The sequence below is a fragment of the Macaca nemestrina genome, chromosome 1 (assembly GCF_043159975.1).
Source record: "Macaca nemestrina isolate mMacNem1 chromosome 1, mMacNem.hap1, whole genome shotgun sequence".
Taxonomy (NCBI): Eukaryota; Metazoa; Chordata; class Mammalia; order Primates; family Cercopithecidae; genus Macaca; species Macaca nemestrina.
Window position 1 is genome coordinate 114,945,305 of NC_092125.1, and position 24,660 is coordinate 114,969,964.

General features: G+C 38.4%; 1 protein-coding gene across 10 annotated transcripts in view; it reads left to right on the forward strand.

Annotated features, from left to right (window-relative positions):
- The window catches only part of LOC105479093 (sperm associated antigen 17), a 238,413-nt gene that overhangs the window by 24,139 nt on the left and 189,614 nt on the right, over positions 1-24,660 (forward strand). For 9 of the 10 annotated variants that reach the window (XR_011617612.1, XR_985679.2, XR_985680.2 and 6 more), the window contains exons 2-3: positions 14,472-14,612; positions 15,212-15,298. Coding sequence is in view for 7 of the 10 variants with exons in the window: in XM_071087029.1 (XP_070943130.1) it covers positions 14,472-14,612; positions 15,212-15,298 (228 nt within the window). In the remaining 3 variants the exon portion in view is untranslated. Of the gene's footprint in view, positions 1-14,186; positions 14,371-14,471; positions 14,613-15,211; positions 15,299-24,660 lie in introns of those variants that run through there. The other variant, XM_011736905.3, reaches the window with a different exon arrangement.

Sequence of the window (24,660 nt, forward strand, 5' to 3'; positions counted from 1 at the left end):
CCTTACCTTTGTCTTTAAGCCAGTTTTCTAGCCATGACAAAACATTTCCTATACTTCCATGGTAACTCAATATTTTTCGTAGAGAAACTTGTGAAATGCTTTCTAAATGTTTGGATGAATTCTGTTTCCTGGCTTTCCCTTGTCCTCACCCTTCACCATCATTATTCTTCATGTTGTTCTTAGTGTGTTTTTGGTTAAATATGATTGTAATGTGCCATTCTGGGTGGCACAGACACTGTAACAGTTTCTCCAGCAGCATATATTGAATGGAAATAGAAAGAAAACCTCCACAATTATATAAACACCAATGAAAAAGCATTTGATCCTAAAAATGTATATGACTTCATGTATGTGTATAATATTTGAGTTTTTGTTAAACTAGTTTAAGGTTAGGAATATTAAGTTCAACCACCTCTGTCTTCACATCAAATATTTAGGATGCTGAGTAAAAAGAAAGATTTCTTTTTAAATTTACCCTTGTTACTATAACTGTAAAGTCAAGCACCCCCTTAAAAGCCTATTGTTTAACTTGCCACGCATATCTTACGAATTTGGCACCAACCTAAGAAAATATGTGAAAAATGGTTTATTACAGCCATATTTCAACTCTTGATGAAGTGGCGTTGTTGTCTGGGGTAAATACGCAAGGTTCTTTGCCTCATGCCAAGGAAATCAAGGACACAGACACACATGGAGGTTAAGAGTGGAGGTTTAATTGGCAAAAGAAAGAGAAAGGGGAACAGCTGTCTCCTGCAAGAGAAAGGGACGCCCAAGTGGGACTTCTGGCCCCCTTGCACTAGAAGTTTCGGCACTACTTGGGAACTTGTAAGAGATGAAAATCCTTAGGCCCCACCCTGGATTTACTGAATCAGAAACCCCAGGAGGACCCTGATGATTTGTGCTTTAACAAGTGTGAAACTGATCCACACTAGCATTCAAGACATGCTCTAAGGCTGTGATCACAGTGCAAGTATTGCATTACTTATGTAATACAGACACTAAGTTTTCATAGGCAAGCAGAAGACACTGTTGGGCTGAGACACTTAGGGAAATAGTCACAGGTGAGGCAGGACTTTCACCTGGAAGGAGGGCATTCTGAATAAAAGGACCAGGCTGAGCAAGGTAGAGAGCTGAGAAAACACAGGACATGTTTGAAATACCACAGTTAACCACTAACAATAAAGTGTGCTTTACACACACACTCATGGTTATTCCTCAAAACAACCAAAAAAATAGTATTTCCATTTATGTGAGGAAATTCAGACTCAAGAATTTACACAGAGCAATTTGCCTGAGAGCAGTAAGAGTTTAGAAAAGTAATGAAGATATGGTGTTAGAAATATGCTAGGAAGAGAACGTAAAGGGCTTTGAATTCCACACTTCAGAGTTTGGGGCTTTCTATGAAGGAAGACCAGAATGATAAAATTTATGTCTTAGAAAAGTTAATCGATTGGAGATGAGAGTAACTGGAAGCTTAAACAGACCCTATAGATGGTGTTTTCAATAGTTCAGATTCAAAGTGATTGTAGGTAGAACTAGGAGAATTGGTGATGAGGATAAAAAGGAAGAGACAGATTCAAGAAACTCTTGGAAGAAGGCAACTGTGATTGCATATCTGAGAGAATAATGGGAGAGGATTTTAAGTTATGATGACTGGGAGAAATGGCCAACTTCAGACTGACGAATTTAGTAGAATGAAATTAGTTTTTATTGTTTGTGATAGGGAGGCTTTTTGTTTCATTGTTTTGTTATGTTGTTAGGGTTTGGAGAGACATGAAGAGTTCAGTTTTAGACATGCTGACTCTGAGATTATGGCAGAACATTAAAGTAGAAATATTCATCAGGAAGTCAAAAATATGGACTATATAGCTCAGACTGCAAGGTTGGAGATGTAGACTTGGGAATTGTCAGAGCAGAGGCAATAGCATGGGAGTAGTTAAAATATCCATAGGTAGTGTGTGCCAAGAGAACAGAATTCTGTGGGATACCTAAAAGGTCCTTGTTTATGAGACAGAAGAAGAGAAACAGCCTGATGGTCAGAGAAGGAAAAGCCAAAGGAGTAATGACAGAATGAGAATAGGGTGGTGTCGTGAGAGTCAGATAAGAGAGAAGGTTACAGAATGGCAGTTCATGTCTCCCACCTACAAACACCTTGGGAGAATAGGGAAGGCAACCATACCTGGTAATGAGGACGTCATCAGTGATCTTCCAGAATGCAATTTCAATAGGGTGTATGGTGTGGTGCTGGTGGTGCTGGTGGTGAGGGCAGAAGTGTAAGTGGGACTGTGGGGATTAAGGACATTATGGCCTTTCAGGATGTGGGAGCTTTCGGTGTAGGTCACATGTTTGGGGGAGTTTGGCTATGAAGTAAAAAGGTCATAAGGGAAATGGTTACTGGAGAGTCTGGGCTCAGGTGAAGATGGCTATGTATGTGTGAAGTAGGGATAGAGAGGAAAGATGAGTGGATTGAAAACAGGTGAGGGAGAGATGGGAAAATTGAAGGAACACAGTTAGAGAGGAGGTCTTTTGCTCTAGTGAAAAACAAGCAAACAAAAAGGAATCAGAATGTTTTCTTCAGCCCAAGAAAAAGGAGTAAGTTCTTGGGGCTAGTGAAGGATGTTTCAGATGGAAAATGTAAAAAGAAGAGGAAACCGCGGCAGGAAAACCTTGCTCTTCTCAGACAGTGGGAATGAGGTCACTGTGTAGACAGACAGTGGAAAAGCAGGCCTTGGAAAAAGAATTCCTTCCACTCATTCTTCAAGTGACCTCTGCTCATGAGGCTTTTCCTAAGACACAGGGAGACATGGGTTCTAGGTCAATGCATATCACTTTGTATCATAAGTGTTTCTTTATCTGTTTCCGCTACTAAACTGTTGGTCTTTGAGAGCTGATGCTTTTTTTCAGTACTTTTTTAAACGCAGAAAAACATCAAAAGATAATGTGACAAGCACATTTGTACCTTCACAAAAAAATCTTTTCTTTTTTGAAATAAACACTGTAAAAATAAAGCTGAAGAACACTTGTCCTCACCCCTATTCTATGTTCCATTTCTTTCTCTTTCTTCTCAGAAGCAAACACCAATATGAATGGAATACATATCTTCTTAGCCTATGTATCTATTTAGCTATATTCATGAATAACATATAGTATTGTTTACTGTATGATTTCACTAATGGTTAATATTTACTATATGAGTACTTATGTTGCATGTGCTGCCGTAGAAATAAAGGATGCAAACATAAATAAGATAAGAGCAATTAAAAGAAATGAACTAAATCTGTGTATCTCAACATGGATAGACATCAAAACATAATGTTGAAGGAAAAAAAAACAAATTGCAGAATTGGTTAATACAATATGGAACAATTTGGGCTTCATTTTATTCAACTTTGCACCCTTCATTTCTGGGGCAGCACGTGCAATGTAGGTACCCATGTAGTAAATATTAATTATTAGTAAATATATTTGGGTAAATAATATGATAATAGAAATGGACACTTTGTACAGTGCTTTATAGCTGTGAGATACTTTACATGTAATCTCTTTTCACCTTTTTTGTGTATTTCTCTCCCCAGGCTGATGCTGTTTAAGGGAAGTGATTATGCCTTATGCCTATTCCCAAAGCCATGCCCATTTCAATTTTTGTAACTCCTCGGTAAATATTAGCTGAATGAATGAATGAATGACTTTCCGCTCTAAGTATTATTATTATTTTGCTAAGGTCCAGGTTGTGAGTGCTTAAATGTTTTTCCAAGGCCATGTGGTTGGAATCAGGACTAACAATCAGGTTTTCTGATACTAAATCCAGTGCTCTTTTTATTACACCATTGAAAGAGCTATTGTAAGGACTCTATTAGGGAATCAATATGAGAGGAATAATTATAATGAATTACTGCCCTAACATATCCAATAAATAGACTCCATGTACCTGTGTAATTGGAGAAAATTAAGAACCATAACCAGATCTAGGGCTTGAAATTTATTCTAATCATTGACTGGGGATACTTTGTCACGTGGTCCTTAAAGGGGGTTTATATTATGAAGGAGATACATGAATTATGAGGGTGTGTAGGATTACACAAGTGAGGGAATGAGTGGGAAGCAGTTTCACTCAGGTAGAACTGCTCTTGCTAAGGTCAGTGGTGACCTTCTAATTGCCTTTGACTACATGCACCATTCCTACCCTGGCTTCAGGGCCATCTTCCCTCCCAGTTCTCCTTCACCTGTCCTTGTTTGCCTCCTAAGAAATCCTTCCCTTAAAAAAAAAAATGATAATTGCATGGAACTCTAAAGAAAGTTACAAGCATTCTCAGAAGAAAGATCTCAGGAACTACTTCAGACACCTCCACCCTCCACAATTTTATCTGCCCTCCCACTAGGATTGATTGATCTTGATTAATACTTTTACCCTCCACTTGTCTGTTTGGGGTCTGACCTCATTTTCCTTACTCTGTGTCAGGTCTCCACTGCCTTTTACTTTCCTAGCACAATTGCTGTGTCCTGAGCAGCTGGAGAAGTCAGGATTGCTGCACAGCACCAGCTCTGGACCATAAGTCCCTCAATAAAAGCAAGTCAGGGCCACCGATGTTAAATAACTTTTACAAGAAAGTCTCTAGAAATTTACTTCATGATACAAGCATTGTTTGCTCATTTTCACACTCTTAGTCATTTTGCATATCCCTTAGTTTGTTACATCATATACATTTAGTCATACTAATAAACGCTCGTTGAGCTGAGCTACTACTCATTTTTGTTGAATTGAGGTAGGGCACAGATTCCCTGACACTCTTCTTGCTCAAATTACAGTCATATAGTTTTTCTGACACACCCCCAGGGAGTTATTGGAGAGACTCCCATCATTCCCTGCTAGCATAATACAAACTCAGCTCCCTAGAAGACCTGGCACTGCTCCCTGTATCCTCTTTCTTTAACCCTTCTTTCTCACTCTATCATTTGAAGACCATATTTGTAGACCTAAAAATCAGAACACATGGTTAGACTTGTCCTGCTTTCAGATATTAGGAATATTATGAGATATGTAATTTGGCTGCCAAAATATTCCTGTTGCTTGGACACTTTATTGAATTTGGGGAAGAATAAGATAGAGTTAGTAACCAGGACAATCTTGTGTTTGTAGAAGTAGCCCTGGATATGCTCCACTCAAGATGGATGTAGAAATTAAATTATATCCATGGTTTTGTAGTAAACAAGGGATAAATGAAGATGCTCGCATTCACTGTAAGAAAATAAGTTGTCCATGAGATTGAATTAACCAAGCAACAGCATGGATGGCTCATGAGAATGAGTATTGGTCGGTTATTTTGTTTGTTCTGGGTAGCCCTAGTGCCAAGGCACAACAAATTCATGAAACACACACAAAGCTTAATGTATAAATGACATTTACAGTACAGGAAGGAAGATGGAAAAACAAAGCAAAAGGACTATAGTAGAGTAAGCAATGAGCTAACATTAAGTCTTGAAAATATATCTTATTTTTTAACGTGGAAGATAGTGATGCAACGTTGAAGGAACTCAAGCAAGGTCAAAGAAGGTCTCATGCTTGAGGAAGTAGTTGATGAAAGGTTGTAGCTTTTAATATATGATGATGAAAAGAGATCTCCTTTTAGGGGGGTGAGTCTCTGATTCCAGTTTTACATTTCTGGAGCAATTAGCAGGACTCCTCTTGGCTTTTCTTGGTCTCCTCTTTTAGAAGAATGTCTCTGATATGTAATATTTGTTTGAAAACCCAAAGAAGCTCGTTTCCTTTTGAGGTTTGCCTTACTTTTTATGTTCTGAAGTTCATTTTGAACCTCAGATTTTGCTCCAAGCCATAAAACTGGTTGGATTGTACTAACATAATGGAGCCGTAATTTTAGCCCACTGTTGGGGGTGGGGAGATAGTTAAGGTGTGTAGTGGCTCTGTGGTTTCTCTGTGGAGTAGAATTCCCTGCAAAGCTTTTCCATGTGGTGTTTTAATAGCTGTCTTAAAACTCTCTGATGCATGGAGCAAAACCGAATTAAGCTCATGTGCTAGATTGGTGGGATGGGCCAAGGACTCTGTGAAAAACGAAAGAAAAACAATCAAACAGCCTAAGCCAGAGGCTACACGATACAAAGAAGATCCCCAGGACATATCTAAATTCAAAATTGAAAATTACTGCAGCAGTTACCGCTTTTAACTCATTTTTGCAGAACTTTATACAGGAAATTAGAATATTTCCCTAGCATATATTAATATTTTACATTTACGTGGTGCTCAACAAATTTACAAAATGACCCTAGGTATATTCGTTCTTGAGTCCTGCAATAGTCTTTTGAAAGTTGTATTAATAGATTCATCATTTTAAATGAGAAAACTGAGTCACAAAGATAAGCGCAAGGTCATCTGGCTAAGAAATCACAGAGGCAGAATTTGACACTACCCAAACCTCTCTGCATATCTACATCCGAACTTCAATATTTTAATTAGTGATCACATTTAATATTTATGAAGACAAGAAAAACCAACCAGACTGTGTATACATGCATAGTAAAGCTGTTTCTAGACTACTGTGTTTTCATCAGTGAATATAAGCCATGTACAGTGTTGTCTAAACATCAAAGGAATGAGCTCTTTCTCTAATTCAAATTCTGGTGATTCAGAGGCATGACTCCTTCCAAAGTGCTGAGTGTGGCTGATAAAACGCCACATACTCAGTCAGCCTCCCATGCTAAGCATGTGTAAAAATTCTCTTTAGTGTGTGGTTTTGGCTGCTAAGTTCAAGAAACGTTTATTGAATGCTTCTATGTGCCAGGCACATGGGTGAAGCAGGAAGTTGTCTAGGGGTCTGTTCTGGTATAATTCTAGGGGAGCCTTTTCCACTGGACCAGTCCACAGCCTAAAATACCACCATTAGCAGGACATCCCTTTGAGTTAGTCTAGGAGTCACTGAGATTCCTTTTTGAAAATGCAGATATTAAAAGAAATACTTTAAAGTGGTCCCAGCACTAAAGCCTCTGGGTGTGTGTTTGTGTGTGTGTGTGTGTGTGTATGTGTGTGTGTGTGTGTGTGTGTGTATATATATATATACTCTTAAGATTTATATGTATAAATCAACTCTTAAGACTCTGAGCTGAATAGCAGGTAATACCTAGGAGGTAGTAGATTCTGGTAAGGTCTGTAATGAGCCCTGTGAAGCCAGCATATAGTGGCAGGCCAGGAAACCTGTCTTATCTGGGGAGAAGAGTGCACTAAGGCTCCCTATCAAAAATAAACTTCAATTATTTCTTTTGTTTTTATTTTAAGAACTAGCCCTGCATGACATCCATGTTTTAGGCCTGGATGCCCAAAATTGATCAGATTAATATTTGCAGTTCAACCAGCAAACGACTAATTCATTTTCATATTTTTTAAGCCAAGTAAGCAGATCCACATCTCTAATGAAAAGTAGCCTGAGGCTGCTCTCTTCCCCTAGTCCTCTGTATGACCACCTCAGAGGTCATCATCTTCATAGTCAGCCAGTGCACAAATTCTAAAGCTCAGTGTCTTCTCATGTGACTCTAATTGATATTTGGTTTGTTTCTATGGTTGGTGATGGGTTCGTGTCTCTGACAGACTTGCACAGGGCACAAGATGACTTGAAGATTTCTCATGCCACACTCACATTCTCTTTCACAGCTCTGAAAAATTATTATACATACCTTTAGAATTTTAAACGTAATATATTCGTGATTCTGGCCCTCTCTTCCAAGGACCCAAAATACTTTAGAAACAAGTCAATTAACATGTTTATTATTATCAAAGAGAAAATTATTGTACAAACCCTTGTTCAAACTTATATTTGCCTTTTTGTGATGCAATCATTGATATTCTGATTAATTTTTTTTCCTTGGGTCTCCCATAAGTTCTCCACACATGAAGCAGCTTGCATGGACTAACCATGTTTTTTCTAATGACTAACAAGAGCAGAAGCCCCCCAGAATAATATCCTTAAGGATGGCTAGGATTATTGCTAGGTGCTGTGCTGAGAAGGACTTTCTATAGATTTTCTCATTCAATCTTCACAACAATCCCAATAGACAGGTACTGTCATTATCTTCATTTATGCATGAGGCACAGAGAAGTTAAGTAACTTGCCCAGGGGCACACAGCTGGTTTATTGAGATTCTAATCTGGGCTCAGTGAATCAACCCAGGCTTGTAATTATTGTGCCACAAAGATCCATGCTTCTTCAAGGGGCCACCACAGCATGAAGGAATCTAGTCACTTGTTGGCAGGGGGTGCTTAGGGATTTCACAAGTCATTGACCCCAGTGTGCAGACGCCTGAGTGGGGAAGTAGGGAAATGATCAAGAGGAAAGGAGAGCCCTGGAGTGGTGTGCCCCTGCTCCTCCTGGTGGTCTCTATATTTGCCTTGTCACCTGCTTTTCATAGAGCCTATTTTGAAGGATAGTACTTAAAGCTAGGTCATACCTGAAGCAACATCAGCAGACTCTTAATTACAGATCCACGTAGCACATTGCTGCAGAGTGTGTCTCTGGGATAGGGGTGGGGTTTGTGTGCAATAGAGGGAGTACATCTGCTTTGCCCTCCTTAATATTTTCTCAGAGACAGCTTTGGTCTTCCCAGTGAAAATCATAACTAAGTCAGTCTTAGACATGCAGCTGTTCCTGGAATGGAAGCTGTGATATGCTGGTAAATGTTTAGTAACCTGTTCTCCAAGTGGACATCTCTGATTAGCAGTGCTTGCCATCGCCTTAGTTTGAATACTCCTACTAGCATATTTCAAATTATTAAGGCAATCTCACCGAAGAGAGTTGGGAAAAACCATGAGCAATTGGCTTCAGCACATTCTTAGACAGAGGTCAAAAGATTAGGGTGAATCAAGCAGTAGTTGCTGCAGGAGGCAGATGTCAGTTTACAGTCGTCTCCCAGATTATGGACCACGACAGCGCACACTGTGTGCTTCTTCAATCACCTCACTTCTCTCCGCACCCCACTCTGATATTCTTCCACCATAAATCAAACTCATAAGAATTTCTAAGGCACCCTGAAAAAAGAAAGAAAAAAAGAAAGAAACCACAGAACTTGTAGCCTATAGGTAGTAGGTAGGGAAGGGAGGAGGGAGCAGGCCATCAAGATGCCTTCTGATAGGAGATGAGAAAGTAGGAAGGAGAGAGAGGGGAGGAATGGTTTTATAGGCAATGCAGGTTTGGATGTGAGTCTTTGGCTTTTTTCTCCTATCTGCAGGAGCATCCTCCTTCCCCTAGCATCTAGTTGCATGTCTAGGTCACTCCTGGGAAATGTGTCTAAGCAGAGGAATGGCCTCAAGGCCCAATTCCCAAACCATTGTTACTAACCCCTGGTGTGGACCATGTTCGATCAGATATAGTGTGTTCTCTTCCTAAAGGATTCCAGGGCCATGGGCTGAATACCCTGCAGTTTCCAGACATGCTACCTTCTAGCAGTTTATGATTTGAGGGTCAAAACCCTCTCAGGATCCAAATGTAATCCCTATTGCTTTAAAATATCACCCAACAGATGTTTATGTATAGACCCCTGCTGCATTTCCCATTCACTACCAGGCACCACAAAGTACAAAAGCATAGAAAACATCATTTGTGACCTAATGAGTTTACAGTCTAGATGAGAAAACATGACAGCCACATACATGGTCCAATTCCTAAATGAGGATTACTGTAACAGTATAATTAAGTGAAACTACAGCACTTATAATAAATTGTGAGAGATATATAATTAGAGTCTATCATAATAAGTACTTGTTTAGTAAAGACAGTAAAGAGATTAGTACATAGCATGGCCATTAATAGTATTCTTGTTTATTATGTAACAAGGTATACCCATTTTTAACATATATTTTCAACCTATTTTACAGTTAGAGTCACACAAATATGATTGTAGCAGCCAGTTCTATGTAATAAAAATATTTCTTCTGCTGGCCAAAAGCCCATACCAACACTCCTTGCTGATGGAGATCGAAGACTCTTTTTGAAGGAAAAACCTGGTATGAGAAAGACATTCACAAATCCCTGTCCATTTGGCAGTAAATCTACTTAACAAAAAGGTTATCATCTCAGCAGAGTATTGACATAAAGTACAGGTTTGCATATCTGTACAATGTTAACTAGCTCTTAATAAAACCTGATTTTTTGAATGTTGCATTGATTTTACCTGGGGCATTTGTACGTCTTCTCCTAATAAGGGTGCTGACCACTACTGGTTCATAGAGCTCAGACCCTGTTTAGTTCTGGGTAAAGGACTGTGAGACTGTCATCTCGAGTCGCACCCTATCATACTAGCAAAGGCAGCAGAAGAGGGCTTGCAAGTCCTGCCCTTATCTTTCCCTAAATCAGCTGATTACTTGTGCTAATAGAGGGAAGCAATTACAATCCGATTGCCCAAAAGCCACTTTTCACTTGCTTTTGTAAAGGCTTTTGCAATTAAGAATATGAAATGCCTAAGTAAAATTTGGAGAATTTGCAATATATGAAAGAAAAACAGTTGTAAATTTACCCTGTGTCTCTGGGACAGTAGGCTTATGTAAGACAGCCAGTTTCTCTGCATTTACATGAATACTTTCTTGCCTTAGGAGACTACTATGTAAGTGTCTGGGTTAAGAAGCCCTCCTGCTAGGCCTCAAATTAGGTGAGACTGGTAAAGTAAATAAAGGGAAATGGATTGTGTCCATACATGACTTCATTCCATCCTTTGAATGGCTTTATCAATCACTACGAGGGGTGAGACTCAGCAATGATCATGTACAATACGTGCCTCCAGGTCACAGACAACTGACTTGATTTTCTAAGGTGCTTTTGGTGTGACAGACCCAGACCCTCTTCCTTCACCATTGGATGTATCCAGTGTAGCTTTTCTGAAATTATTAATCTTTTCTTTCTCTCAGCTCATGCTACTAATTATACCCAAACTTCTTAAACTATCTTAAACTTAAACTTCTTAAGGTAGTTTAAGAAGTTTGGGTGTAATTAGTAGTCTGTAGTGAACTGGGTTGCACACATTATACTTTCATTGGCCCACAATGGTCAACCCTTGTTTTATCCATACTAAATTTCTTTCTCTGTCCTGTGAACTTAAATTTAAGGACTTCATTTAACTGCATGTTGGGATAGGATACGGGTGGAGGGTTGTTTTCTATTGTATTTTGCCAAATCTAATCTGTGTCTGATTTTTTTTTCTAGTTTTTTATTTCTAAAAATGCCGCCAGTTGGTGGAAGTTTGGAATCTCTGGTTACCCTGAAATACTAAGAGAAACACTCAGAAATTGTATTTGCAGAGAATTGCTTATTTAATTCTTCTGTCCAATTAGACATGGGGAAATGACTTGTTCTTCATTTGTTCAATAATGCGCATTTGCTAGCATCTCACTGCCCCCTGCTGCAGCTCACAATGAGTGCATCCTCCTCTGTAGGCATTCTCAGTTTGTGTTATTACTGTCTGACTGGTCCCTGTCATGCTTACTCAGGCTCTGGCCATGTGATTAGACACTAAACTATAACTCTGACAAAGTTATGAGTCCTGTTTTGCCACATAGATCCAATTTTAAAGCACGCATTTGGTGGGCAAGAGAGCATAGATGGGAAACTGGGACAGAGCTGGACTCTTAAGACCCCTTGAAATGGGGAGACGTGGCCTAGACCCCCAGCTCTCCTAGAGAGCTCTAAACAAATCTGAACCTGCTCTCACCTGGGCACACTGTCTCAGAGTGACTTCAGGGAGCCACAAGTTTTGGTACAGTGCCAGGACTTGGAGGAACAATGTTATGTTAAGATGTCTCCTAGAGCAAAGGAAGGAACAAGAGCATTGCGCTTGAGAGAAAGAACCTTGGGAAATTTCTTTAACCTCTTTGATCCTTTGTAAAATTATAATTTTTTAAAAAGTAATCATATCATGTTTTAAAGATTTAATCCCTAATCTTTTTTTTTTTTTTTTCTTGAGACAGAGTCTCGCTGTGTCACCCAGGCTGGAGTGCAGTGATGTGATCTCAGCTCACTGCAAGCTCTGCCTCCCAGGTTCACGCCATTCTCCTGCCTCAGCATCCCAAGTAGCTGGGACTACAGGCACCTGCCACCATGCTGGACTAACTTTTTGTATTTTTTAGTAGAGATGGGGTTTCACTATGTTAGCCAGAATGGTCTTGATCTCCTGGCCTCATGATCTGCCCACCTCGGCCTCCCACACTGCTGGGATTATAGGCATGAGCCACCGCACCCAGCCTACCTGATCTATTTTTGAAGGCTCTATACACATGTATACATTTGAGATAAATCTTTGCTTGATAGTTTTATTATGGTCAAATAGTCTATTAGGTGCAATTTAAGGATTATGGAAAGACATTCTGAGCCCAAAGACTTATTCCCAAAACTGTTATGAAATGATCACAAAGTTGTAAGCCGTGTCTGTGGTCTCCATGAGGTTCTGCCAAAATGACCTTGAACAAGTCATTTAACTTTTTTGGACCTTTGTCTTTCCATCTATAAGATAATAGTGAACCTATTTTGTAGGATAACTTAGGGATTCTATGAGATAACATATGCCTGACACATGGCAGATTCACAATAATTTTAGTTCCCTCTTGCCCCTCTTCTCTTTTTTCTGATCTGAAATGATCAACACCTGCCTTGACACCAAATACTAATGGATAGATGGGTAATGGACTACAATACCCTCTTTCTCAATTGCCCCCCAAAGAGCAGAAAGACAGTCTTTTCTTGTCACCATTCACTTTCAAATATTGGCAAGGAAACTTGCAGTGGAGAGCGGGATAAGGGGGTAAAGGTGGTTATTAAAATCTTCAGTCTTGGAAGGTGTAGCCACCAGGAACTTCAAGGTATTGCCTGTCCTGTAACTGTGTGTACTTTATTGTGAAATGAAAGAGATTTTTCCCCCTTAATGATGACTACAGTTGCAGCTTTGACTGAGAAAGCAGACAAGAGAAAAAAGGCATCTAATTCAGGAAAGGTCATTTTGAGATCAAGGATATTTTTTTCTAAAGAATGCATTACACATATCATATCTACTTTTAAAAGTCAGAATGTTTAAAAAATAAATGATCAGTCTTCCCCTGGTGAATTTAGAGACACAAAGAATGTTTTCAACTCACTGTAACAGAGGAAACCACACAAAGTCACACCTACCTGCATGCATGCATGCACACACACACTTTGCAAGTCAAATATACATTTTTATGCTTTTATATGTGTTTTTTGCTTTGGTGATAGCCTTAAGAATTGGATGAGTCTTGTTAGGTAGTTAGTAGACTTCCATGGAACTAAATAAGAAGGATTTAAGGACAATTGCTTTTTGATGGTAAGAAAGAATTTACACTAAAGTATTTTCTCCCACCTATACGCTAGTTTTGTCATCAACCTGATTATAAACTGGGGAGAAACCAGAGGAACCACATAAAATTATGCATTTTATTAAATTTGTGTGACCTTTTCAAATCTTAGACATTGTTTTGGTATCCACCAGGAGACCGTTTTACTATATTTGAATCAGACCTCTAGAGAGGAGCTAGAGAGATGCTTAGGGATTGCCCTGTCCAACCCCTTTATTTTATGAATGGGGAAACTAAGGCCCAGACAGGTCACATGACTAGCGTGACCTCCCTTACTATTCCCTCTCTTTTCTGATGTCTTTATTGTGTTTGTTGGTTTCATCTCCCCCTAAAATTGTTAGTGTTCCAAAGCAGGAATACTGATTTGCGTGAGTAGCTCTTTCCTCAGCACCTCACAGTGGGTAATGTGCGGTAATCCAGTGAGCGCCACTCTTAATCTCCCAACAGAAATTATAATTACAATAAACAAAGAGAAAAAAGTACTGAATGTAATTCTTTAGTAACTTATTTTTTTTTTTATTATTTGATGCGAAATTTCATGTCCAAGTGTAATATTTTTGCCCATTTCTTGGGAGTGGAAAGGACTCACTTGTGAATTAGCAATGAGATTCTTGTGTTACATTAAGAGAAAAAGATGTGGTTCAGTTCTCATTTGGCAGCTCATCCAATATGACCCCACATTTAACAGTTTTTTTCAGCTGCTTTTATATTCCTACCACTATTTAGAGTCTTGGGATATACTAGGGAACAAAATAAAGGTTCTTGTTTTTTGAGACTACATCTTAATATATATTTGTGACATAGGAATGAACGATTGCTTTCCAACACCGGATTATTCTTGGACAACAGTTTAGTGAAAGTGTCGTTTTTAAAAATCGTCTTCCTCAAAATAAAAGGACTAGTTTCTCAAGAAAATTGTCTTGGTCAAGTTGCATGAAATTTGGCACAACACTGCCGCCTTGCGGCTACTTCAATCAGGGAACCACATACATTACAAGGTCACCTCTGTCTTGCAAGTAAGATTTACAGGAAAATTATTGTTTCTCAGTGGAAATATTTGACACTAAATGACCTATTCAGGAATCTTTAAAATCTAATTCCATCTGATTTTTAATAGAACGATTGGAAGGCCTCCATTGCTTTTGTGGTTGGGAACCAGATTGAAGATGATCTTCTCGTCCAAGCCCTTACCCTGGCTGTCCAGGTCCCTCAGCGTAAACTCTTCAGTATGGTATCCTGGCAAGACATTTTCCAGCAGGTACCTGTCCCTTCCTACCTCAAAACCCCCTGAAGACTTTTTTACTTAAAATAAGAGAATAGAATTATAAAATAAACTATCTTATTCTTGGACTGTTTTGTAAATTTTGATGGATTATTGTAAGTAACTATTTAGCCAGAATAAATTTGAGTTGTTCAATCTGGAAGAACTTATTTTTGTTTATTAATTTTGTTAATTCAATATTAATTTATCTGTCAAAGATTTCTGAGGTCATATCAGGCACCATGCTAGGTTCTGTGAGAAAATATTTAATTCAAGTTAAATAATTATAAAAGACTAGACTATTTAAGATTCCAGGGAGGCACATGACTAATTATAAAATGAAGGCTACAGAGAATCATAACTGTCAGAGGTCAGAGGAGAGCAATAATATAGAAAAGATCTGTCAGATGGCACATACCCATACAATTACTGACAGCTTACAAAGTGACTATAAATATTTTACGTAATTCATGGGTACCTCTTTCTTGCTGGTTTTCCCAACCCTTCAGATAACCTAGATATTTGAAAGTTACATATATCTAAATATTCTTCAAATAAGGCTTTTTTCATCATAAGTACATTTAATTTTCTTACAGATTAATGAAATAAATACACTTGTTGGATCTGCTTCATCTAAAAAGGCAAAAAAACCTGTAGGTGGTAATGTTCCTTTATATTATGAGGTAAGTGAAAGTGTTTATAGAAGAGATTTTTGTGTTTTTAGAAAAAAGAATTGAAGTAATAATGTGATAGCCATTTTTAAATTTCATTCCTTGAAAATAAATGCCTGCTCCTCATTGGAGATATTTGTTCCTGACGGTGAACACAAAAAAAGTCTGCCTCCTTTTAAAATTTTGAAATTTCAAAATTTCCCTTTACAAATACAATTTCCTAGATTGTTGATACCATCATTGCATCTAATTGACATAAATGAAAAATATAAATCAGAAATATCTATACACCCAAAATGCTGGGTCATGATGATTGCTGAGTATGTGATAGCATTAAAGAGAGTCATATGATCAGTATATTACAAAACGTTAGTTTCTCGAAAAAAAAATGTAAAAATGCACCAGAAAGTGTTTCTTGTATCAGACAGAGGCACAGCTGGAATGATTTTCCATCAGTTTGTGAATTTGGTGCACGGTTTACATCCCACTTTAATCGATATGAAAATAATGATACTCTTCGGATTAATGGTCTGTTCCATTTCCAACAGCTGCTTAGTATAAAGTCTGGCTTGGCTGACCCAGTGGGCTTGTGCAAAGGACGTAGGACTCATTCTCCGTATGAGGGGATTTCCTCTCACCCTGCCTTGTTAATAGCTAACTTACAACTTTCAAGAAACTATAAAAATCCAGTGATTAATTAGAATATCACTTAAAATTTGTCAGGCACTGTTTTATGGCACAGCTGACCTAAAACATAAAGAGTTTTGGATCTTTCTAAGATGAACTTATTTGCACTTTATTTCAGTGATGACTAATAAAGTTTTTAGGTGTCTCAGGTCTTGGGTGATTACATATGGTCTATTTAGTATTGCTTGAGTACTATCTGAACAAGTTTCATTGGATTTATTCACAATAGACAGTGCTGTGAATTTTATAGCATTAACTCTTGCTACACTGCGCTCACCATCACAGCAAAGTTATCTGCGCTGTTGCAGTCAAATAATATACTTTGTCTCTTTTTTATAATGTTCCAAATGTGTGTGCTCCACTTGAAACATTATGTGATACGTGGATTTAAAATATTGGAATTTTTCTTCTGAGTGGCTATAGAAATCCATATCCAATTCTCAGGCCTGGGATCAATTAACCCCCCAAAAGATTCTTTCTTCTTCACAGATACTCAGTAAAAATCAGAAATGATAGCAGGCCAGTTTTGATGTCTAGGCTGGACAGGCATTCTGACTTGGATGTGGGATAGCACAAGATTACAAACCCAGAGTTAAGTCAGAAAGCCATTTCTCTCCAATATGTGCTGCAACTCTTGGTTGCATATTCTTCACTCAGGGGAGATCCATTTCACATCTGGCTCTATCACATTCTTCCAGTGGAGTGTTTGGGCAATAAGCCTCCTACACTCGCTCACATACCCTCTTCTGAATGGTTCCAGAAGAAAAGAGAAGGTGGGTGGAGTGCCATGGAGACGGAACCTGAGGTGCAGCATTCATTCATTAATGCCAGTCACTGAAGCAAAAATAATAAAGACCATAAAACAAATTCAGGCTCGTTGTCAGCATCAGCCAAGGACAGGTTGCACATCTGGAGAAGAGGGGTATATTTCCCATCTCAGTTCCTTCACACTTAGGACCTGCTCAAGCACTCTGCTACCTGGTACTTCATCCCAAGTGAATTGAAAAGTCACTGGCAACGCCTGCAGAGCTGCATGGAGTTGTGAGTGGTGGCCATGGAATAGGCCCAGAAAGTCTCTTGGGACTTCTGGACCTTTGAGACATGTGGACAGTGTGCTCATGAATCTATTTCTGTGTAGAATCTTGCATGGTCTGTAGCAACTAGTGAGAGGTGAAGCTGGCTGGGCTTCTGGCTGGGGTGGGGACTTGGAGAACTTTTCCGTCTAGCTGGAAGATTGTAAATGCATCAGTCAGTGCTCTGTGTTTAGCTAGAGGATTGTAAATGTACCAATCAGCATTCTGTAAAAATGGACCAATCAGCACTCTGTAAAGTGGACCAATCAGTGCTCTGTAAAATGGACCAATCAGCAGGATGTGGGTGGGGCCAAATAAGGGAATAAAAGCTGGCCGGCGACCTGAGACAGTAGCTCTCAGTGCGTTGGTGTACTCCTAAATGCTGCAGAAGCTGTGTTATTTTGCTCTTCATAATAAAACTTGCTGATGGTCACTGTTTGGGTCTGCACCAACTTTAAGAGGTGTAACACTCAGGCAGAGGTCTGCAACTTCATTCTTTGAAGTCAGCAAGACCAAGAACCCACTGGAAGGAACCAACTCTGGAGACACTAGGACACTTGATAGAGGTAAACTCCTGAGGAGCGAAAGTCACTACATCCCATTTCTCAAAGGAAACTCTGCACTGTGGGAGAAGAGGTAATCTGACAGATTCCTTATGTTACATGGTAACTTTTTAGAAACCTCCATTTTGGAGATAAATAACTAAAAATATAATAGCCATGCACTTAAACACCTATATTTACTTCTGTTTGTAGGGTACTCTCAGCCTTAAATCAGAGCCTAGTCTTATTTTAAACACAGTTTTAACCAATTTGGCTTTCTGGTTTCCTAGCCTGTGGTTGATTAGAAGCAGCAAATTAAAGTGAGACTTCTCTATAGTGTACTTCATCCACGAGTAGTAAAATAGTGTCAGAGCCACATTACATATTTCCAATAATGACTCGAAATGTCTGGGCTAGCAAAGACCACATTCCTAAGTGATTTGCTCAAGTTTTCATTTGGATGGCTTGGTGTTGTGTACACACAGCCTCATTATGAGATTGTGTAATTTCCCCTGAAACCTTAGAATTTCATCTAGCCATGGCATTGTATATATGAAAGTCCTTATTTATAAACCATAGTTATTTGAAAAACTCCTTATATTTGTGCTAATGTAATTCCATAGAGACTTAGCTGCAGCTCATTTGTTCATTCACATTCTCTTTTTGGAAACCATGTTTTGCTCTAGTAGAAACTACTTCAAGAACTCATGTAGGAATGAGAACAGAATATTCTTTTTTGTGTATATTCTCAGGAATGTTGGCTATTGCTTTATTATCATCGTCATCATTATTATTATTTAATAATGAGGATGAGGATGACCCCATGTACTGGCATATGAGCACCATTTCCCACATGTGAATCCTATTTGAGGATGTGGACACATTTGAAAATATACACTTATTGCATGCATTATATAGTAATGCCGGTTTTACCAAATATTAAAATATTACCAAATATTAACAAATACATACTTGTTCAAGCACTAGTGCCAGGCACTATCAGACGATGAAGCGAGAGGAAGGAATATTAATATTACAAAGACCTAACCTCAAGAAGCTTAAGAATAAGCTAGAGGAAAAAAAGAACAAACTGTATGTGGATATAAGCCTGGCACATGGTAGGCATTCAATAAATAGTTGCTGAATGAGTGAATAACACAATGCAGAAAATAGTGAAGTTCTTGAGGGGCAGGTAAAGTGTATAAGAATTCAAAGGAAGATGAGATTATCAGTAGTTGGGGTAGTTGGCAGGGAGGAGTGAGACCGGAGACATTTTTGTGGAAACATTGGCGTTTGAAAGGAAAGGACCTGATAATTTTGATCTTTTACATATATTACATCAATTAGCCCACATCACAATTCTAAAAGGAAATATAAAATCCCCATTGTATGCATGGGGAAATGAAGGCATAGAGAAGGTAGGAAGTCTGCTCACTAGCAAAATGAAGAATTTGGATTTAACCAAAAGTAAACCTATAGCACCAAGTTTTTCTACTTTATCACCAACCAAGTAATCTTTCACTGGTCTCAAAGCTGTCTACTCTTGGATGGGTAGATCTTGACTTTCAAATGTGGAAGAGGGCATTCTAAGAAAAGGGAATAGCTCAAGCAAAGCCATAGGAATGGGAGAAGACTGAATTAATGTGTACTAAATTTGTAGTTATATGGTATAATATATGCTAAATAGGAAAGATGAATTCCATACATATTTTAATTGCAACTTTAAACCTAAAGATGGAAATCTATGAGGAAAAATTTCAAACACTGGAAAAAGTACATGCTTTAGATTCATGCCTGAACTTAAGTAAACTTGCTAGCTATGCACAGATAATTTTCTGTGTATGTATGCTTTATGTCCCACATAGAAAATCTGATCTGTTTATTTACAGGTATAGTCAGTCCTGACCAAAATTAAAAAGGAAAATATCAGTAGTCATTCAAAACCAACTGAAATGTTCTCAATGAGAGAGTTCTGTGTGTACCATAAATGCAAAGGTTCTCCCACTTGTGACTAAATCTGATACACAGTAAGTGAACTTTACGGGATAAATGTGTAAATTTTAGGTTTGACATTATCACTTTGATAAATCAGAAAGAAAAAGCTACTAGTTGATAGGGGTTTAGTTATCCAATTTATCTGAAATCCGAACCAACCATCCTAAAAGTTTTTAAATTCCACTTCATGTTTCTTTTCATTTCATGATGGTGATCACCATGCCTACCTACCAGGAAATGAGCTTTCATCCACACAAATGGGCCGTGATTTATGTGCCTGTGACTTACTTATAAAAGACGCATTAGGTCATCACAAAATAAAAAAAAATGAAAAGCTTACTGAAACAAAAATTGTCTATAAAAAGTTCTTATGCTCTAGTTGATGACTCGCTTATTTCAAAACAATTTTCCAAGTTTCTATACAATAAAGAACTTGAACTATCCTAAACATTATGTGATATGGTGCAATTTTATAAATGCAAATAATTATTTTCTTTTTTACTCCTATCAGTAAAAAAATTCTCATATTTTAAGAAAATAATGTTTAAAATAACTTTTTAACAAATATATCTTAAAATATTTCCATGGGCCTTTCTGTTGTAACTGGGAGACCATCAAATGTGGAAAGATTTTTCTGATATTAGATTTAAAAATAATGGACCAAATGCAGTTTAATAAGATGTAGGATGCAAATTAGATCTTCAGATCTAATGCATTTCACTGTACTTTTAAGACACTATGCTAGTGCATCACATTAGTATGCCCAGATGCAGTAGTTCCATTTTTTGACTTCTGTTTCCTGGATGTATAGACATTTTTCTCAGGTCTTTTCCAACATGTATTTATTAGTAATTCACAAGTGAGAACACAGGCTTAATTACAATCTAGTTTGCCACTCTTTTTCAGATTCCTGATATGAAACTCATTTTTTAAACAGTGCCTTGAAGTAATAGTCAATTCAATAGAATTGTAAGCTGTTATATTAGGGGTGGCCCTTGTCAAAATGAAAAATGGAAAACTCATGCTTCAGAGATAGGTACAAATAATATGTGAAAACATTTAAGAGGTTTGAAGTTATTAAAATGGCAGCTCTACTGGGAACAGAGAGAGCAGTATGTCATGGAAGAAACGAAGGAAAAGGGAGACAGGAAGCATTCTCTGGCCTTTTCAATCCTGCGTTTTAAAACAAAACAAAAAAATTCTGGAAGAATTGGAAGCTAGCCAACCTAATGCCGTTATTTCATAGAGCTTAGGGACACACCAGGAAATTACAGGCCAGTTAGTTTAACTTCACTTGTAGGGAAAGTATTAAAAACTGCTGCAGGAGATCAAGTAAAAGGATGCTTAGAAAAGCACAGCTTGATTAAGGCAAGCCTGGCCAACGTGATTTTCGGAAAGGGAAGGTCATGTCTTAGGAACTTGTTGAAATTCTTTGAAGCTATTATGGCCAGTACAGTCTTCAAAGAATACAGCAAGGCTCAGAATCTGTGGATCTTTCCGTTCCACATCAGTCCTTCAGGGATGCCTACAGAACGTGGCCCACATCAGGGCCTCGGTACTTCACATTTAGAAACTACTATCAAAATAGCAGAAATAACCCCTGATGGAACATTTTTTAAAGCTGGAACCAATTAATACAACCTGATATTTATAAATGTAAAATAATGAGACTTGGAACAAAATTTAGGAATATCAAGCTGTAACAAAGAAGTGCTACGTTGGGACTATAAAAACAATCTAGGAGTTCTTGTGCCAAAATCTGGGTTTTGGAGGCATTTCTTACCCGAAGAAGGAAAGAAGAGGAGAAATAGTAATGCTAGAAACAGTTACAAAGGGCTATGAAGAGTTGCAAATGAATGACTTTTGTCAAGATGGGGGAAAGAGCAGTCAGATGTGTTAACAGCCATGGGCCCCCACATTTCTGGAGGGCGCCAGAGCAGCCCAGCAGAGAAAGTCGAGTTCAAGCTAGTCACCGAGGGGCAGAAGGTCAGGGTTCCATTGCGTTAGGAATGGGCTCCCAGGGTGTGAATATGTTTGCCTCCCAGATCAGAAACCTGGAGTTCTATTTTCAAGAAAAGCAGAACTCAAGTAAAGGCATTCAAAAACAATCCAAATCATGCCCCAGCTCTCTTCCACCCTGGGAGACAGGCAGCTGGCCAAGCCCATGTGGCAAATAGTTAGCAGTCCAGGAGAGGGGAGGTAGACACTGGGGAGGTGTGGTGGTGATGCAGTGGAGCCTGGGATCCAGCAGCAGGAAGCCCATGCCACACAAGGACTGGGTTGCTGGCTAGGACCTGCAGGCAGTGGACAAGGCAGGAATCTCATCAGGAATTCCAGGACACAGACCTCAGTGGAGGGCCAGCCACAAGAATAAAGTGAGGTTCAGCTCATGAGGAGAAGTCATCACAGCTTCTCCTCCAGGTCTGGGCTAGGGTGGTTTCTGAAACCTCTTAACACCCTATACAGACACCAGGATTGGAGGGGTGCTGGGAAAGGAATCAGGAAGACTGTATCATTCTATTTCTGTATTTAAAACTGTGAAAACTCAGTAATTACCTATGGTGATAATAAAAGTTACCACTTACTGAACACATGTATTCCAAGTCTTGTGTGCTGAGTAGTTCATAGATATCAACTAACCTAATCTTTTCTCTTTTTTGGCTTACTTTTTTCTTTTTGTGGGGAACAGGGTCTCGCTATGTTGCCCAGATAAGTCTCAAACTCCTGGGGCTCAAGCTATCCTCCCGCCCCTGCCAGCCTAAGTACTGGGATTACAGGTGTAAACCACTGCACCTGGCTAACCTAACCATCTTAACAACCTTTCAGATACTTATGAATGATGAAATTGGAATCAGACTGGTTAGGTAACTTGCTGACTCAGAAGCCTGTTTTTTCTACTTGCATCACACAAAAGCTGAGAATAAAAGTTTATATTCTGGAAGTGACTGTTGTGGTTTAACATGTCTTCAGTATAAACTACTGCTAGTTAATTAGAATTAAGCATTAAATCTCTCAGTAGTTCTATGATATGTTTATTACTTTTCCTTCTACTCAGGCAAAAACGATGAAGGTATATTTGCAGATGATGAAGAGACCAAATAATTTCAGTTGGAGTCTTTAAGCCACTTCGATGAGCGACTTTTGCCCACATATTTGGGTCAACAGGGTTTTTTAATTCTTGTGGTTAAGATGTATATGGTTAGGCCAGGTACGGTGGCTCATGCCTGTAATCCCAGCACTTTGGGAGGCCGAGGTGGGTGGATCACGAGATCAAGAGATCGAGACCATCCTGGCTAATATGGTGAAACCCAGTCTCTACTAAAAAATACAAAAAATTAGCCAGGCGTGGTGGCGGGTGCCTGTAGTCCCAGCTTCTTGGGAGGCTGAGGCAAGAGAATGGTGTGAACCCGGGAACCAGAGCTTGCAGTGAGCCGAGATTGCGCCACAGCACTCTAGCCTGGGTGACAGAGCAAGACTCTGTCTCAAAAAAGAAAAGAAAAGATGTATATGGTTAAGTGACCATGTCTTGTCTTTGGAGGATGAAAGAAGGAAACATGGAAAATAAGAAGGAAGTTAATACATATTCAACAGAGATCAAAGTGTGGAGAGACTTTTCTAAAATCTCACTAATTAAAACTAATTAGTGAAAGCTCAATTCCTCTCCAGAGAACCTACCGCTAGTTTGCTGAGCGACATACCTAGTGGTTAAAAGTACGGAACAAAACCAGACTGCCTGGGATCATGTCCTGGTTCCACGGCTTGCTAGCTGTATAATCTTGCACGAGTTACATAACACTGCTGTACCTCTATTTTCTCTTTGTAAAATCCTCGTAAATGAAAGTATTTATCTTATAAAGCTGTAGTAGTGATTACATGGGATAGTAAATATAAAATACTTATTACCTGGCACAGACTAAAGTGTGCATAAAGTTTAGCTATTATTATTACTACTATTTTTAAAATTTCTGTTCTCAGCAATATTCAACATCAGAACATGAAAATACTAGAAACACATTTATGAGCAGGCTTTAAATTTTTTTTATTATGGTAAAAATATGTAACATTAAATTGCCATTTTAACCATGTCTAAGTGTATAATTCAGTAGTGTTAAATATATTCACTTTGTGGTGCAACTAATGTTCACAACTTTTTCATCTTGCAAAACTGAAGCTCTATATCCATTAAATGACAACGCCCAATTTCTCCTGCACCCCAGCCCTGATGACCACTGTTCTATTTTCTGTTTCTTTGAATTTGACAACTCTGGATACCTCATATAAATGGAATCATACAGTATTTGTCTTGTCGTGCCTGGTTTAGCATAATGTCTTCAAGGTTCATTCATGTTGTACCATGTGTCGGAACTTCCTTCTTTATTAAAGCTGAATAATATTCCATTGTATGGACATACCACATTTATCTTCTCCATTTATCCATTAGTGGACACATGGGTTGCTTCCACCTCTTAGCTCTGCTATGAACATGGGTGTGCACAATATGAGGAGGTTTTTCTCTAAGTGGAATATGATTACTGAAAGTTAAATGTAAATTTAATTAAGTAAGAGAAGAAAAGAAGGTAAATCAGTGGTCAAAGGATATTTGCACTGTCCCATTATACTAGTCCTCATGACCGTGGTGGAGGCTAATATACATTTTTCTTCTTTGTTATGTCGTGTAAGGAGTCAATATGACTGAACACCCTAAGAAACAAACAGCAGTAGTAATCATTTCTAAAATAAATGATTTTAAAAATAAAATCTCATATTTATGTAAAAAGATGATTTTCACTCCATTTATTAAATCTTCGTGTGAACTGCACAGAACAGCTAAAATTAATCTCCATAGTGCAAATGAAGAAATGGAAGCCCAAAAACTTAAATGATTTGTTCACAGTCACCAATGGAATCAGTGTCAGTTCTTCTAATAGTCCAGGGCTTGCTCTACGCCTAGCGGAAGGCAGTTCTCATTCATTAAAAGGTTCTTGCTCATTTATTTACCACAAGAAAATTGTATATAATGGATAAAAATGTGTTTTATTACATATACATTTATTTTAATGTGCATTAAAAAAGAAAA